At 36.4% G+C, this 13,120-nt stretch overlaps 1 protein-coding gene across 16 annotated transcripts; it reads left to right on the forward strand.

Moving 5' to 3' along the window:
- The first annotated feature begins 540 nt into the window (after positions 1–540).
- Positions 541–12,571, forward strand: LOC117321264. Of its 16 annotated transcripts, none has more exons than XR_004531268.1 (7): positions 541–555; positions 783–1,192; positions 6,607–6,686; positions 7,267–7,367; positions 9,895–10,003; positions 11,098–11,433; positions 12,440–12,571. XR_004531268.1 is itself a non-coding variant. In XM_033875734.1 (6 exons), the coding sequence occupies exons 1-5, from the start codon at positions 1,153–1,155 to the stop codon at positions 9,969–9,971; spliced, it is 390 nt and encodes a 129-aa protein (XP_033731625.1). In that variant the 5' UTR covers positions 1,014–1,152; the 3' UTR covers positions 9,972–10,003; positions 12,440–12,571. The 16 variants fall into 16 exon arrangements, 1 of the variants encoding a protein (XP_033731625.1); XR_004531267.1 differs by having other exon boundaries at positions 7,267–7,337; XR_004531275.1 differs by lacking the exon at positions 6,607–6,686 and adding an exon at positions 8,966–9,087 and having other exon boundaries at positions 7,267–7,337.
- The last annotated feature ends 549 nt before the right edge of the window (positions 12,572–13,120 follow it).

Here is a 13,120-nt window from a genome sequence, read left to right on the forward strand (position 1 = left end):
CTTTTAAACAAGATGAACTCAACAAAGCATGCACACAGTGAACGCTGCAATGTGGTCAAGATCGTTGAAGAGTTTTGAAGACTAAAACGAGAACCTGTACATACTGTAAAGGATGGATTCCAACCTACGAGTAAAGTAGGGGTAGTAATTACGACAATTCAAACTTTAGAGCAAAAGTTAGACAGTTCAACAATGTGTTTATTGAAAACTATCTGATCAGCTGAACGAAATGTAATATCAAATTTATTCTATATAACTTATACGGTAAGTTTGTAGTATAAATTCATAATCATAATAGAGAATTTGTATTAACTGTATTTCTATTTTTGATAATTGTTGAATATAAATATATATATAGTGAGGTCCTCCGTTGTGCTTTTTGCAATGAGAGGCCGTATTCTATCTTTAAAGTAAGGTAAGTTCTGGTAATTTTAAATGGTTTTATTTATCATATTTAGTAAAATGGATAACGTTTACTTGAAGCAGGTTATTTATTTTTGGCTGTCTTTTCCTTAACAGAAAGTGTGCTCGAGGAACCCCTGTCCAAGGGATAGGGTATGTAAGTTATTTCTAGTGTAGGGTAATTGTAATGTAATATGTAAAATGTATAATAGATGTCTATAGCCGTTATGGCCTTTATGTAGTCATAATTGTCTGAAATTGTATATCACCATAAAAGATATATCAATTGTAAAAAGGGGCTATAAACGTATCATAATGTAAAGGGCATTAGGTATTGTGAATTGTTAGTTTTAAAATTGTGTATTTGTATGTTTTTACAGGGTTTTTTCCTGGAGAATAAACTCATGAACTCAACCTGGTCTTTTGGGAGTTTTACTAACCCTCTGTGGCAGGCTTGAGCACCCTGTTACATTTTGGCGCCCAACGTAAAAAACTTAAGGAGGAGTCAGCAGTGACGATTGTCTGAGGTATGAACCGGACTATAGCAAGTCTACGAACTGTAGGAGCGATATCCGGCGATGACGTCAAGGTGACCTTGACAGATATAATATAGAATACGTGCCACCATTATAACTCGACCTTGACCTACGTTACCCGCTTCCGGTGAAGAACGTGATTTTTTCTGTGTCGTGTTTATAAACATTTTTCTGCGATGGTGTTCCTTGCTAAATACTCATCTGTGTTTATTTCATGGACCATAGCAGTGGATCGGGAACAATTGACAATACAGGTAAACTATTGACAGTTGTCACAGACAATGTTACCAGTGTATGCAGAGCTGTTTATGAAGAGACACTCGTGATTTTTTTATTTCAGATTTGTGCTGTTTTCAAGTGAATGACTTTATATTTCATCTTTGGTTTTGAACAAGCGTACGAACCTTTTTGAAATAATTTTGTGTTCAGTGTGGTATTTCAGAGAGATAAGTAATGAATTGATTTATTATTGATTATTGAGATAGAATTTCCATATTTATTTTACATATTTAAGATAGGCCTACTGTATCTGACAAGAGACATGTAATATATATAGAACACACTGGGGTATTATCGACCACTGGGTATTATCGACCATTTGTCTTATTAAAGCTTGATATAAGTCGTAAGAAGCTTTGTCTTGTCATTCAATCGCTTCTATCACTTAGAATACTAGTGTGGTGAACCACTGTTGTGTGTTATGTTACCTGTCGTTCCGGACTGTCCGTCTTCTACTTTGTTTATTAGTCTCGACGTCAGGTAGACGTTTGTAAGTAATATACACCTAGGAGGTTTAGAAGCGTTCTAAAGATCCTGATTTTATAATAGGTGGCGCTAGTTTCCCTTTCGCGAGAGTATAAAAGGCGGCGGTCGAAACTAGATATTGTTCACTTCTTCGTCTGACACGAACGAGATAAGGCCGGACAAAAAGGTATTAGTTAAGATATAGACGTGCCTGAACAAGGCTTCCCTATATCAAAGTACTTATTGTGTATGTAATAACTTACGGTAGAGTACGGAGGCAGATGTGCCTGAGTAAGGCTTCCCTTCTCCGTGGGGACTCTAGTTAGTCTATGTGATCGGTACATCACATACGTTGTAAGTGTATTAATATCAATAGCCTTGGGTCTGCTCGTGGTTTATAAGAAAGTATCTGAGAGCCCCGAGTGTTGTACTGTACGTACATGCCTAACGTTAAATATATGCTAGGGAGTGCTCAGTAAGAAGTGAGTACTCAGTGAGTGCTCGGTAGAAGTGAGTGCTCGGTAGCAGTGAGTACTCGGTGAAGTGAGCGCTCGGTAAAAGTGAGCACTCAGTCAAAGTGAGTGCTCACTCGGTCAATGAGTGTTGAAACTCTCTTACCCTCATATATAAAGTAATCATAGTTGTATAATGTGATATTGCCCGGAATAAACCCCAGATAGGGAAGATTCATTTTGGTCAGGGAGCACTCATTATTTCATGTAGTATATTATTCCGTTCTGTTAATATAAATAGCTCTCTGTTTAGGTATATTTGTATTTCTACTGTAGGATTACTCAGAGGAACTGAGCAATCATTGTGTTATATTTCAACTGTATAGCTAGTTGGTACTTGATGTATATTACATAAACACAGCCAGGTCAGCTGTATATTTCTGTATATTTTTGCACTGAGGACTCGAGTAAAACTAATTATATGTTAGACAATATGGATCATCAGTAGTGACTGATACGGACCCTGTAAACGTCACACTCCCTTCGGAATAACTTGAGGTTTTCCTTAGATTTCTGAGAGCCTTTAAATTCCTAATGGATGACATTGTTGAAACTGGCAAGCGCGGGTCTTTCAAAACAACGTAACGTTACGGGATAATTTAACTGGAAAGAGAAAATGAAAGTGTTTTTTTTAACATGCACACGCAGACAGTCTGCCAGTTTTTATTGTTTGAACTGTATATGAATGAGTATTTTTAATGTTTTTTATGAAAAATGGGATAGTCATGTCAGCTACAAGAAAAATGGGATGGTCGATAATACCCTGATGAAATTATAACCGCAGGGTATTATCGACCGTTGACTAAATACAAAAATAAATGGGAGTTCCGCACGTATGATTTGACATTATAAAGGTTATATATATATTTGACTCATTAGTAAACTATTTGTTCGGTAGTGTAATGGTTAAAAAAGAGAAAATAAAGTGATAGTTCCACGAATTTGTTCTGCAATTGAATACGAGTTCGAATACACTCACCAGCACGTATTTCATTTTTTTCTGTTGCAATTGATCAATTAGAATTAAGATATGCAGTGGAATATAACCAAAATAACCCGTATATTCAAAATCAAATTGGTAATTTGATGGATTTAAACTTACAATAAAAGGATTTATTTATTAGATTATATCTTTTTTATATACACTTGTGTTTATATTTATTTACCAGAACAGTCCCTAATGAATCAGATACAAGCTTTAATCCCACTGTAACATATTAACATATCAACAAAACAGTTGAAAATAATTAGCACCTGGTTACGTATCAGATTGATGATAAATATCAGTTTATGGTAGTAGATTCCGTACAGCAACGTTGCAACTCTCATAAACCTGAATCGGGATGCTGATATTCAGGCATACTGCAGGTCCTGGTGCAACTTCTGTCTGTAAGGCCTATATACATGTAGCTTGAAACAACTTACATTTTGTATTTGTTTCCATAGTTTGTTTTCGACACCCTATACCTTATACATTTCTGTAGTTACAACTATGATTTTAAAAGAAGATTCGTATATGACCGAGGAGTGTGTTATAGCAAGTTTGGATGAAAATATTGTCGATAAAAAAAAAAATTATACTATCAATTCTTTAAAAAGTTTTCTTACGGTCGATAATACCCGGAAGTGGTCGATAATACCCTGCATATATTATTGAATAACACCGAAGGTTATCTCAAGGTCATAACACGTCTGTGCATCCAGTTGGTCAATTAATATGGCTCGTCAATGAGGCTATCGGATCATCGATGTTTGAGCAGTATGTGACAGTGCAACTCTCGGATGCAGTGAATTTACCCTTAAACGGTCGATAATACCCCAGTGTGCTCTATGTGTAGCGGAACTGGACCGTGTCTATCATCGGCGACCAGGTAGCTCAATCGGTAGAGCATCCGGCTAGTGTTCGGAGGTCCTGGGTTCGAACCCCGGTCTGGCCGTGCATTTTTCCACTCCTATTACATATGTCTCTGATCTGACAAGTAAGATTTTGACAAGTTGATTATTGAGATTTAGATAGCGGTTTCTCATAGCCAGTTTGATCATGTTGTTGTGGGCACGGTTCTGTTTACATAATTTTTTTCGAATTTTCCTGCTTTGAGATCTTTTTGATTTTGATTTCTAAAGATCTAATTTGTTTTCATTATTTTTTTTTTTAAACTTTAGATTTTCATTTTTATTTTTATTTTTGCCAGTTGATATTTTTTTTCAAAGCTTGATCATTGTTCTTAGTAGAATGTAACTAACATTATGGATTTCTGTTATAGTGATGTTATGATTAGGAATATTTTGTAAATTTTTTCTTTGATTTTTTTTTCTTAAAAAAAAAATTTACATTTGAAACTTGACATTTTCTTTTGAATTTGACATTGACATTTTTTTTTTAAACTTTAGATTTTCATTTTTATTTTTGCCAGTTGATATTTTTTTCAAAACTTGATCATTGTTCTTAGTAGAATGTAACTAACATTAACATTATAGATTTCTGTTTTAGTGATGTTATGATTAGGAATATTTTGTAAATTTTTTCTTTGATTTAAAAAAAAAAAATAAATGCATTTGAAACTTGACATTTTCTTTCGAATTGACATTGACACTTTGACATTGCTGATTGGAACTGCTATATAGGATGACAGATATATGTTTGATGTTATATGTTTTATGTTGAATGTTCCGTGTTTATTTGTTTGGTGTATGGTGAGGAAGTAGTCAGTTCATTTAAATTATCTTCTGATCATTTATTTATTCAGAAGTTGATTTAGTTGCGCTGTTGTATATATTTACTATTGATGTATGCTGGTGTTGTGTTATATTTATCTATGTGATTTTTTCCCCCCATTGATTTCAGATTTAATTTGATTTCATTTATCATATATTGATATAATAGTTGACTGTTGCATCCAGGCTTTTGACTTTGTAATATTCACCAGGTAAGTGTGTTGTTTACTTGTTTATAACTTGGAATTTACACATTCATAATGGAATTCACTCAGGATCAGTTAGGAGTACTTGGTGCTGTCTTCAGATACGGGATTTAATCCAGGTGATGAGGTGAGTGGGGCAACTGTAAAGGAATGGATTAAGACAAAGGCTATTAAAGTGGATCCTGATGTACAGCCGGCACCTGCCCATACTGTGACATTTAATCCTGCGGTGAGGATTTCAGTTTTTTCAGGGGAGGAAAAGGACACTTATGATGTGTGGCGATATGAGGTGGGGTCCTTGCTTGTAAAACATGGAGTGGAAGTGGTGGCCACAGCATTAAGGAGGTCATTGAAGGGTAGAGCCAGCAAGGTAGTGATGAATGTGGGACCTAACGCAAGTGTCAGGGAGATTGTTGCCAAGATGGACAGCATATTTGGAGCAGTTGAGAAAGGGGAAAACTTGTTAGCAAAATTCTTCAGTGCTCGTCAGAAGGAGGGAGAGGATGTGTCTACATGGAGTTGCAGGCTTGAGGATATTATGAAAAAGGCAGTACAACAAGGAGATGTCCCAGATCGGAATGCAGAGGGAATGCTACGTACAATGTTCTGGTCTGGGTTGAGACGAGAAATCAAAGATGTTACTGGTCAAAAGTATGATACTGTCAGACCGTTTGATGAGCTGAGAATTGCAGTACACTAAGTAGAATGGGATTTGATGCAGCGGGAAGAGGTGACAACTCCAGGTAAGGTAGCTGATAAGGTCAAACCTGTTGTGCATATGGCTGCAGCTGAAAGAGATGAAGGGACTTATCCAGCAATTGACAACAGATATGGCAGATATGAAGAAAACCCAATAAAAGTCTACAGCAAAGCAGAGTGGAGCTAAAGCAGACAAGGGTAAAGGTTCTCATGGTAAACGGAAGAAAGGGCCTCAGTCCTGGTATCAGTCCAATTATACTCATGGCCAGCAGCAGGCGAGCTTTCAGCCACAGCAGCTAAACCCAGTTCAACCACAGCATCTCCAGGCCTAGCAACGAGGCAATCCTCCACCACCACAGTATCGAGGAAATGAGCCCCAATGCTCTGCCCTGGAACCACACCCCTCGCCTGGGCTTAACATTTTTGTTGGCCTAGCTACACCCCTGGTAATAAAATGTGCTAAAAATAAACTGTGATATTACACTTCATTGAAATATTTCTAATGTTATGTAATTATTGTGTACATATAATATTTATAAACTCTAATTAAATTTTTATTATTAGCACAGTTGATGGTTCACATTCATATTTAGCACACAGTTATTTGCTGTAACTTATCAATGGTCACTAGTTGATGAATTTAGATTGTCCATTCCTGATTGATAAGTTAGCACAGGGGCCTGGTTCCTCGAATGACACATGTATCTAGATCTCCTAATGCAAAGTTGGCCTCGATGCTTTATGTAAGTTCCTTCTGTCTGAGTTGGTGACTTATTTGCATTTTGTTCACAGAAACCAGTCTCTTGATTACTGTTGAACCAGATGTGATTTCTGAACCTACAGATCTCAGCCGAAGGATGACATATTGGCAGGTATTACACCGAAGTCTCTCTGACCAACCCCATCCCCATTGCTTTGAGTTCTTCCGGGGGCCCGAGTGGTTTATGTGTCTCAGCAACTTATCACTAGCCCTCCAACTCTGGGTCGCGAGTTCGAAACCCACATGGGGCAGTTGCCTGGTACTGACTGTAGACCGATGGTTTTTCTCCGGGTATTTCGGCTTTCCTCCACCTCGTAACCCAGGCTAAACAAGAATCAAATTTCAGATATCCTGTCCACACTTGATGCTCCAGAATAGCATTGTTCCATAGTCTCTTGGCATCAATTGGCTGATTAACCTGTATGTGTAGTTGTCAGGATCTGCATGTTACAGTGGTCTCCATGCAGGTGTTGATGATGATCTGAGCAGGCTTGGGTCTCAGGATTTTTTATATTGCTTGGAATCCCAGCGGCTTTAAATATGCTCATTTCACCTTTGTTATCAATCTTAAAAATAATTATTTTCAGCAGTTAAATCTTTATAACTCAAAAGGTGTGCCAAATACTATATGAAATAATTCTGTTAAAAACAAAGCTTTGCTTGTCTGTGAATGTTTATATTTGTATTTTCAGATAAAATCAGTCATACTGCACTCTCAGATCAAGGGGAATAAATCTGTATTAATTGAGATCATGGACCCCATGTAAGTCAACAACTTCTGACCTGATATTGGGTATGTAGCATACTGGCATGAAGGGCTACAAGATTTGTTCAAATGGATGACCTTGACCTTCATTCAAGGTCACATAGGTCAAATATGCTAAAAAAATTTAAATGACGTCTTGATAACCAAGTGGCCCAGAGACCCGATATTAGGTCTGTAACATTCTTAGGTGAAGGGGTACCAAGTATGTTCAAATGAATGACCTTGACCTTCATTCAAGGTAACAGCTATGGTCAAATATGCTTAAATATTTAATGGATTTGTTCTTGATAATCAAGAAGCCCAGAGACCTGATATTTGGTCTGTAGCATGCTGGGATGAAGGGTTACTAATTAAGTTTGTTCATTGGATGACCTTTGACTTTTATTCAAGGTCATTGGGGTCAAATATGCTAAAACATTTTAAACAACTTCTTCTCAGTAACCAAGAGATCCAGAAACTTAATATTGGCCCTGTTGCATGCTGGCATGAAGGGGTACAATGTTTGTTCAAAGGACTGTCCTTGGCCTACATTCAAGGTCACAGGGTTCAAACATGCTTAAAGCTAAGTCAAAGAATTATAACACATCAGGTGACAGTTAGGGCCCATGGGCCTCTTGTAATGGTATTTTGATTGAAACATTTAGGTGTAATGTTGACATATCTGATATTTGTTCCAAACTGTCAGATGACTTTGTTTTACTGTGCAAAATGACCTGGTATTTTCTCAAAATATCACTGGGTGTATATGTAAACATCCAGTATTGCAGCATGAATATGGAGACCTGTCATATCCTTAAAAGGTTATAAACCTGTCAAATGTTGGGTTTTAAATTGTGTAGCAAGTGTGTATCTATAACTTAATTCAGCCATTCCTAATGAATCAAACATTGTCCAGGAATCCATCCCCTTATTTGGCCAAGTCCAATTTAAGAAGCTCTTCCATTTTGTGTACCATGATGGCATCAAAGGATGGATGTACCGTAAGTGCTACATCAAGCCATGGGTGATATACACAATACTGAGAGTGAAATGTCAAGGTTTTAAGGGTGAAAGGTCAAAGCTTGGAGGGTCAATGTCAAGGTTTGAAGAATGAATGGTCAAGGTTTAGAGAGTGAAAGGTCAAAGCCTGGAGGTCAAATGTCAAGGTTTGCAGGGTGAAAGGTCAAGGTTTGGAGGGTGAAAGGTCAAAGCTTGGAGGGTCAAATGTCAAGGTTTGAAGAATGATGGTCAAGGTTTGCAGGGTGAAAGGTCAAAGCTTGGAGGGTCAAATGTCAAGGTTTGAAGAATGAATGGTCAAGGTTTGCAGGGTGAAAGGTCAAGGTTTGGAGAGTGAAAGGTCACAATTTTGAGGGTTAAAGGTCAAGGATCGGAGGGACAAAAGTAAGGGTTTATAATTGCATGGTGACAGGTCAAAGTGTGGAGACTGAAAGGTCAAGGTTTTGAGGGTGAAAGGTCAAGACATGGCGAGTCAAAAGAAAGGGTTTGCTGGGTGAAAGGTCAAGGTGTGGAGAGTCAGATGTCAGAGTTTTGAGGTATATATCAGCAGCAACAGTAATAAGGTGCAGTTCATCTGATATGAACCAAACTTATGCAAAGTATAGCAATACAAAGTGGTTAATTTTTAGCTCACCTGGTCCAACAGGCCAAGGCCAGCTTTTGCCATACTGTGGCATCCGTCGACTTGCATGTGGGGTCCATCCATCGACAATTGACTTCTTCTTAACCGCAGATCAGAATTTAACCAAAGGTAGGAAGTATCTCTATATGTGACTGGCATTCAAAGGTTTACAAATGATGGGGCCTGATGGGTGGGGCCAAATGGGTCCATTTGGAAATATTGAACTTATATAAATGTACTTCTTCTCTGGAACTAAGCAATGTACATATGACATTGATATTTCAGTGGTAACAATTTCCTAGTTGGTTGGGATTCAAATTCATACAAATGATAGGGCTGACCCCCAGGGGTAGGGCAAAAGGGAGCAATTTGACTATATTGCTATAAAGGACTTCATGTATTTTTGAAACTGTTGAGATCCCCACCCTCTAACCATATATAGCATTGCTGGGCATCAAGAGATGAACACAATCCTGTCGTAAGAATAGGCCCTGGGGCCTTTCCCCACCCCAAGGGACTTAGTTTCTTTAAACAAAATCATGTTAAGTCTGACTTCGTTTCCGTGTTATATCTTTGAAGCAGTTGAGATCCCCACCCCATAACCATATATATAGCATTGTTAGACATCAACAAATAAAGCTATGAACGAATTGAACATGAACATTATTTTGATGTTTGCTCAAATAAACCTGGTGAACGATACAGGCCCTCTGGACTTCTTGATTTGGTATATCATTAAGATACTTTTGTATCTTTGAAGTATAATAATTGTGTAGGATTAGCACGAGATGAAAAACAAATAAATCTGTTGTTATTACCAAGTAAAACTGGGCCACAATATTGTACAATGATTACATTCATTTTACTTATAATGTTGTAGATTATGTTCTGTCACAAACTTTAAATGAAAATGCCACACCTACAACTGTGTTTCAGATGATAGCCACAGACTTGACACAAATGCAGCAAAAACAGCTCAGCATGTGAGCACAACTGGAGGAGTACAAATGTAAAACACCTGGAACATGTTCATAGACTTCTACAGGTGAGATAATTAGTTCACAGACTTCTACAGGTGAGATAATTAGTTCACAGACTTCTACCGGTGAGATAATTAGGTCACAGACTTCTACAGGTGAGATAATTAGGTCACAGACTGCTACAGGTGAGATAATTAGTTCACAGACTTCTACAGGTGAGATAATTAGGTCACAGACTTCTACAGGTGAGATAATTAGGTCACAGACTTCTACAGGTGAGATAATTAGGTCACAGACTTCTACAGGTGAGATACTTAGGTCACAGACTTCTACAGGTGAGATAATTAGGTCACAGACTTCTACAGGTGAGATAATTAGGTCACAGACTTCTACAGGTTGGATAATTGGGTCACAGACTCCTACCGGTGAGATACTTAGGTCACAGACTTCTACAGGTGAAATAATTAAGTCACAGACTCCAACAGGTGAGATAATTAGGTTACAGACTTCTACAGCTGAGAAAATTAGGTAAACGATTTCTACAGGTGAGAAAATTAGGTCACAGATTTCTACAGGTGAGAAAATAAGGTAACAGATTTCAACAGGTGAGATAAATAGTTCATCAACTTCTACAGATTTGAAAATTAGGTCAGTCAGAGATAAATATCGGGTAATTTATCATTTTTACCAGTGGAATATCAAAAATTCTCAACTTGATAAAAAACTTATGATGATCTTGCTAATATCGTCACTTATATCATCATTAGTAATGATGTAAGAATCTTTAGTCATTTCACACAAAATATAGTCCAAAGCGTATATAACTGCAACAGAATTTAAATTTCTTGACTTTTGAAATTATGGGTACCTATAATATACAGTGAAACCTGACTTTACCGACCACTGACTTTAACAACATCCTGTGACATCTGACCATTATCACCAGAATGGGGAACTATATAAAGGGTAATTTGAAAGCAAATTACATGTATGTGATGTTAATTTGGTATTTAATTCCTGATAAATTTTCAATTGGTTTTGACGTGGCCACTAATCACTCGTAACGTATGTTAAAATGTAAACACAATTGTTGATAAGCCAGATACAATTATATGTGTAATTTAATGATAATCTAATAATATTTGTTTATTTTTGATAGATTGAGTGTAGGATAGAGCTTATGATATATATTCTTGAACGACCTGACCAAGGACCAGCTTGGAGAATTCCAGCTCATGGACACGAAAAGTTTCCTAAAACAGAACATTAATTGTACCACAGTTGCAGTAACAGGCTGAGGACGCCTCCACTCCCCAAAGACCGGGTTCACCAAGAACAACACAAACAATACTTGGACACAGCAAACTTCCTAAAACAGACCAACATTCTACCACAGCTGCTGTCTGTCACAGGTCATGGCTGAAGGTATCTGCCCAAAGACTGGGTTCACTTAATTAGGAATAACACAAACAATACTTGGATAACACCCCTTCAGGTATATGTAGTATGAAGATAAGAACATTGTGACTTAGAGCTAGTCCGAATTATGGCCTCTACAACAAACAGAGGTTTACTGGTGTCACTCTGTCATACACAAAATCTTGTCTAGACTCATAACTATTTAGCATTGTTCAGGTTCAACCAAAGTCTGTATACAAATGTATGACTGTCTTAATTGCGACATATGCATTATTTTAATGGGCAATTTTACTGTACACTGCTACCTTATCAATGTATATTTTGATGCTTGATTATAAGTTTGAATTACATTCTTTATTACTCAAAAATATCAAATTTGTCAAACAACTATCTTGTCATTATTGGATGATCAAAGGGAGATAACTCACTTATCTGTTTCATATTTTCAAGGTGGGTTTATAATCATAATATTCAGTGAATTAGTGTTATTTAAATAATTATTAGATGTTATATAACAAACTCAAAATAACTGATTGGATTTCTCACAATCCATATAGACTGAATCTTGTTTTGTTTTACCCAGTTTTCTACCATAGCTGAATACATGGATACTAATTGAAAGAAATTTTATTTTTTGAAATCGTTGGTAAAACCACTACATGCATATTTTTAATTTACTTTCACAATGATATGTGTGTATTTCATATAAAACTGAGTGAATGGCCAGTATGTTATTGTAAATTATTGTCATTTTCTTAAGTACAACAGGAAAAACAGACTTTTTAAAATGAAATACATTGTATAAAAAGACAATATGATAAGCAGAAGTTGTTTCTGTTTACATCTGACAAAGACAATATGATAAGCGGAAGTTGTCGCTGGCAACATCTGACAAAGACAATATGATAAGCGGAAGTTGTCGCTGGCAACATCTGACAAAGATAATCTGGTAAGCAGAATTTGTCTCTGGTTACATCTGACAAGGCAATCTGGTAAGCGGAAGTTGTTTCTTGTAACATGTAACAGAGAAAATATGGTAACGAGGAATAGTTTTTATATCTTAGAATTTCTTGTATTTTCAGGCTACTGTGTCCAGTCTACATATGTTTGCATCTTCAAGAGGAGCCTGAACGACAATATGGCAAAAAGCTAGCAAGTCCAACAGTCAAAGACAAAATGAAGTGAACTGAAAAGATACTAATTATTATAAGGACCGATATATAAAAACTGAAAAAAAAAGAAGAAAAAGAAGTAGCTGACTTGTCAAATTAATGTTGATGATATAGAAATAAAATAATGTGTCTTGAAGACTTGGAAGTGTGTGTGAATATATCAATGAAACATTTAATTCTGTGACCATCATATTCATTTGATTATGTTAGCAAAAGTTTTGACCATTTGTTTATCATTTTTTTTTAAATTTTTGTATAGAGTTCAGAAAACTTCTACTACAATCTGAAAATCTTTGAAACTGAGGTTTAATAATTAATAACTTTGGGTACATATAATTATATGAAGCTGTGTTGCCTTGAAAAGAATCACGATTCAGCTATTTTTGCAGTTTCTTTCAGTATTTGATTCTTGTTGATCTAGTCTGTAGATCTAGACCTTCTTTTTTGATCTTTCTAATTTTCTATCAAACTTTGTACACTTTATTATGACATGTAATTGCACATTTTATTGGCATATTAATTGAGATGTGAATGGAAGTGTAATCATTTTCATGGTTTTTGCTTTAAAGCATCCAACAAGTGTGTGTTTGA

The sequence above is a fragment of the Pecten maximus genome, unplaced genomic scaffold (genome assembly GCF_902652985.1).
Source record: "Pecten maximus unplaced genomic scaffold, xPecMax1.1, whole genome shotgun sequence".
NCBI lineage: Eukaryota > Metazoa > Mollusca > Bivalvia > Pectinida > Pectinidae > Pecten > Pecten maximus.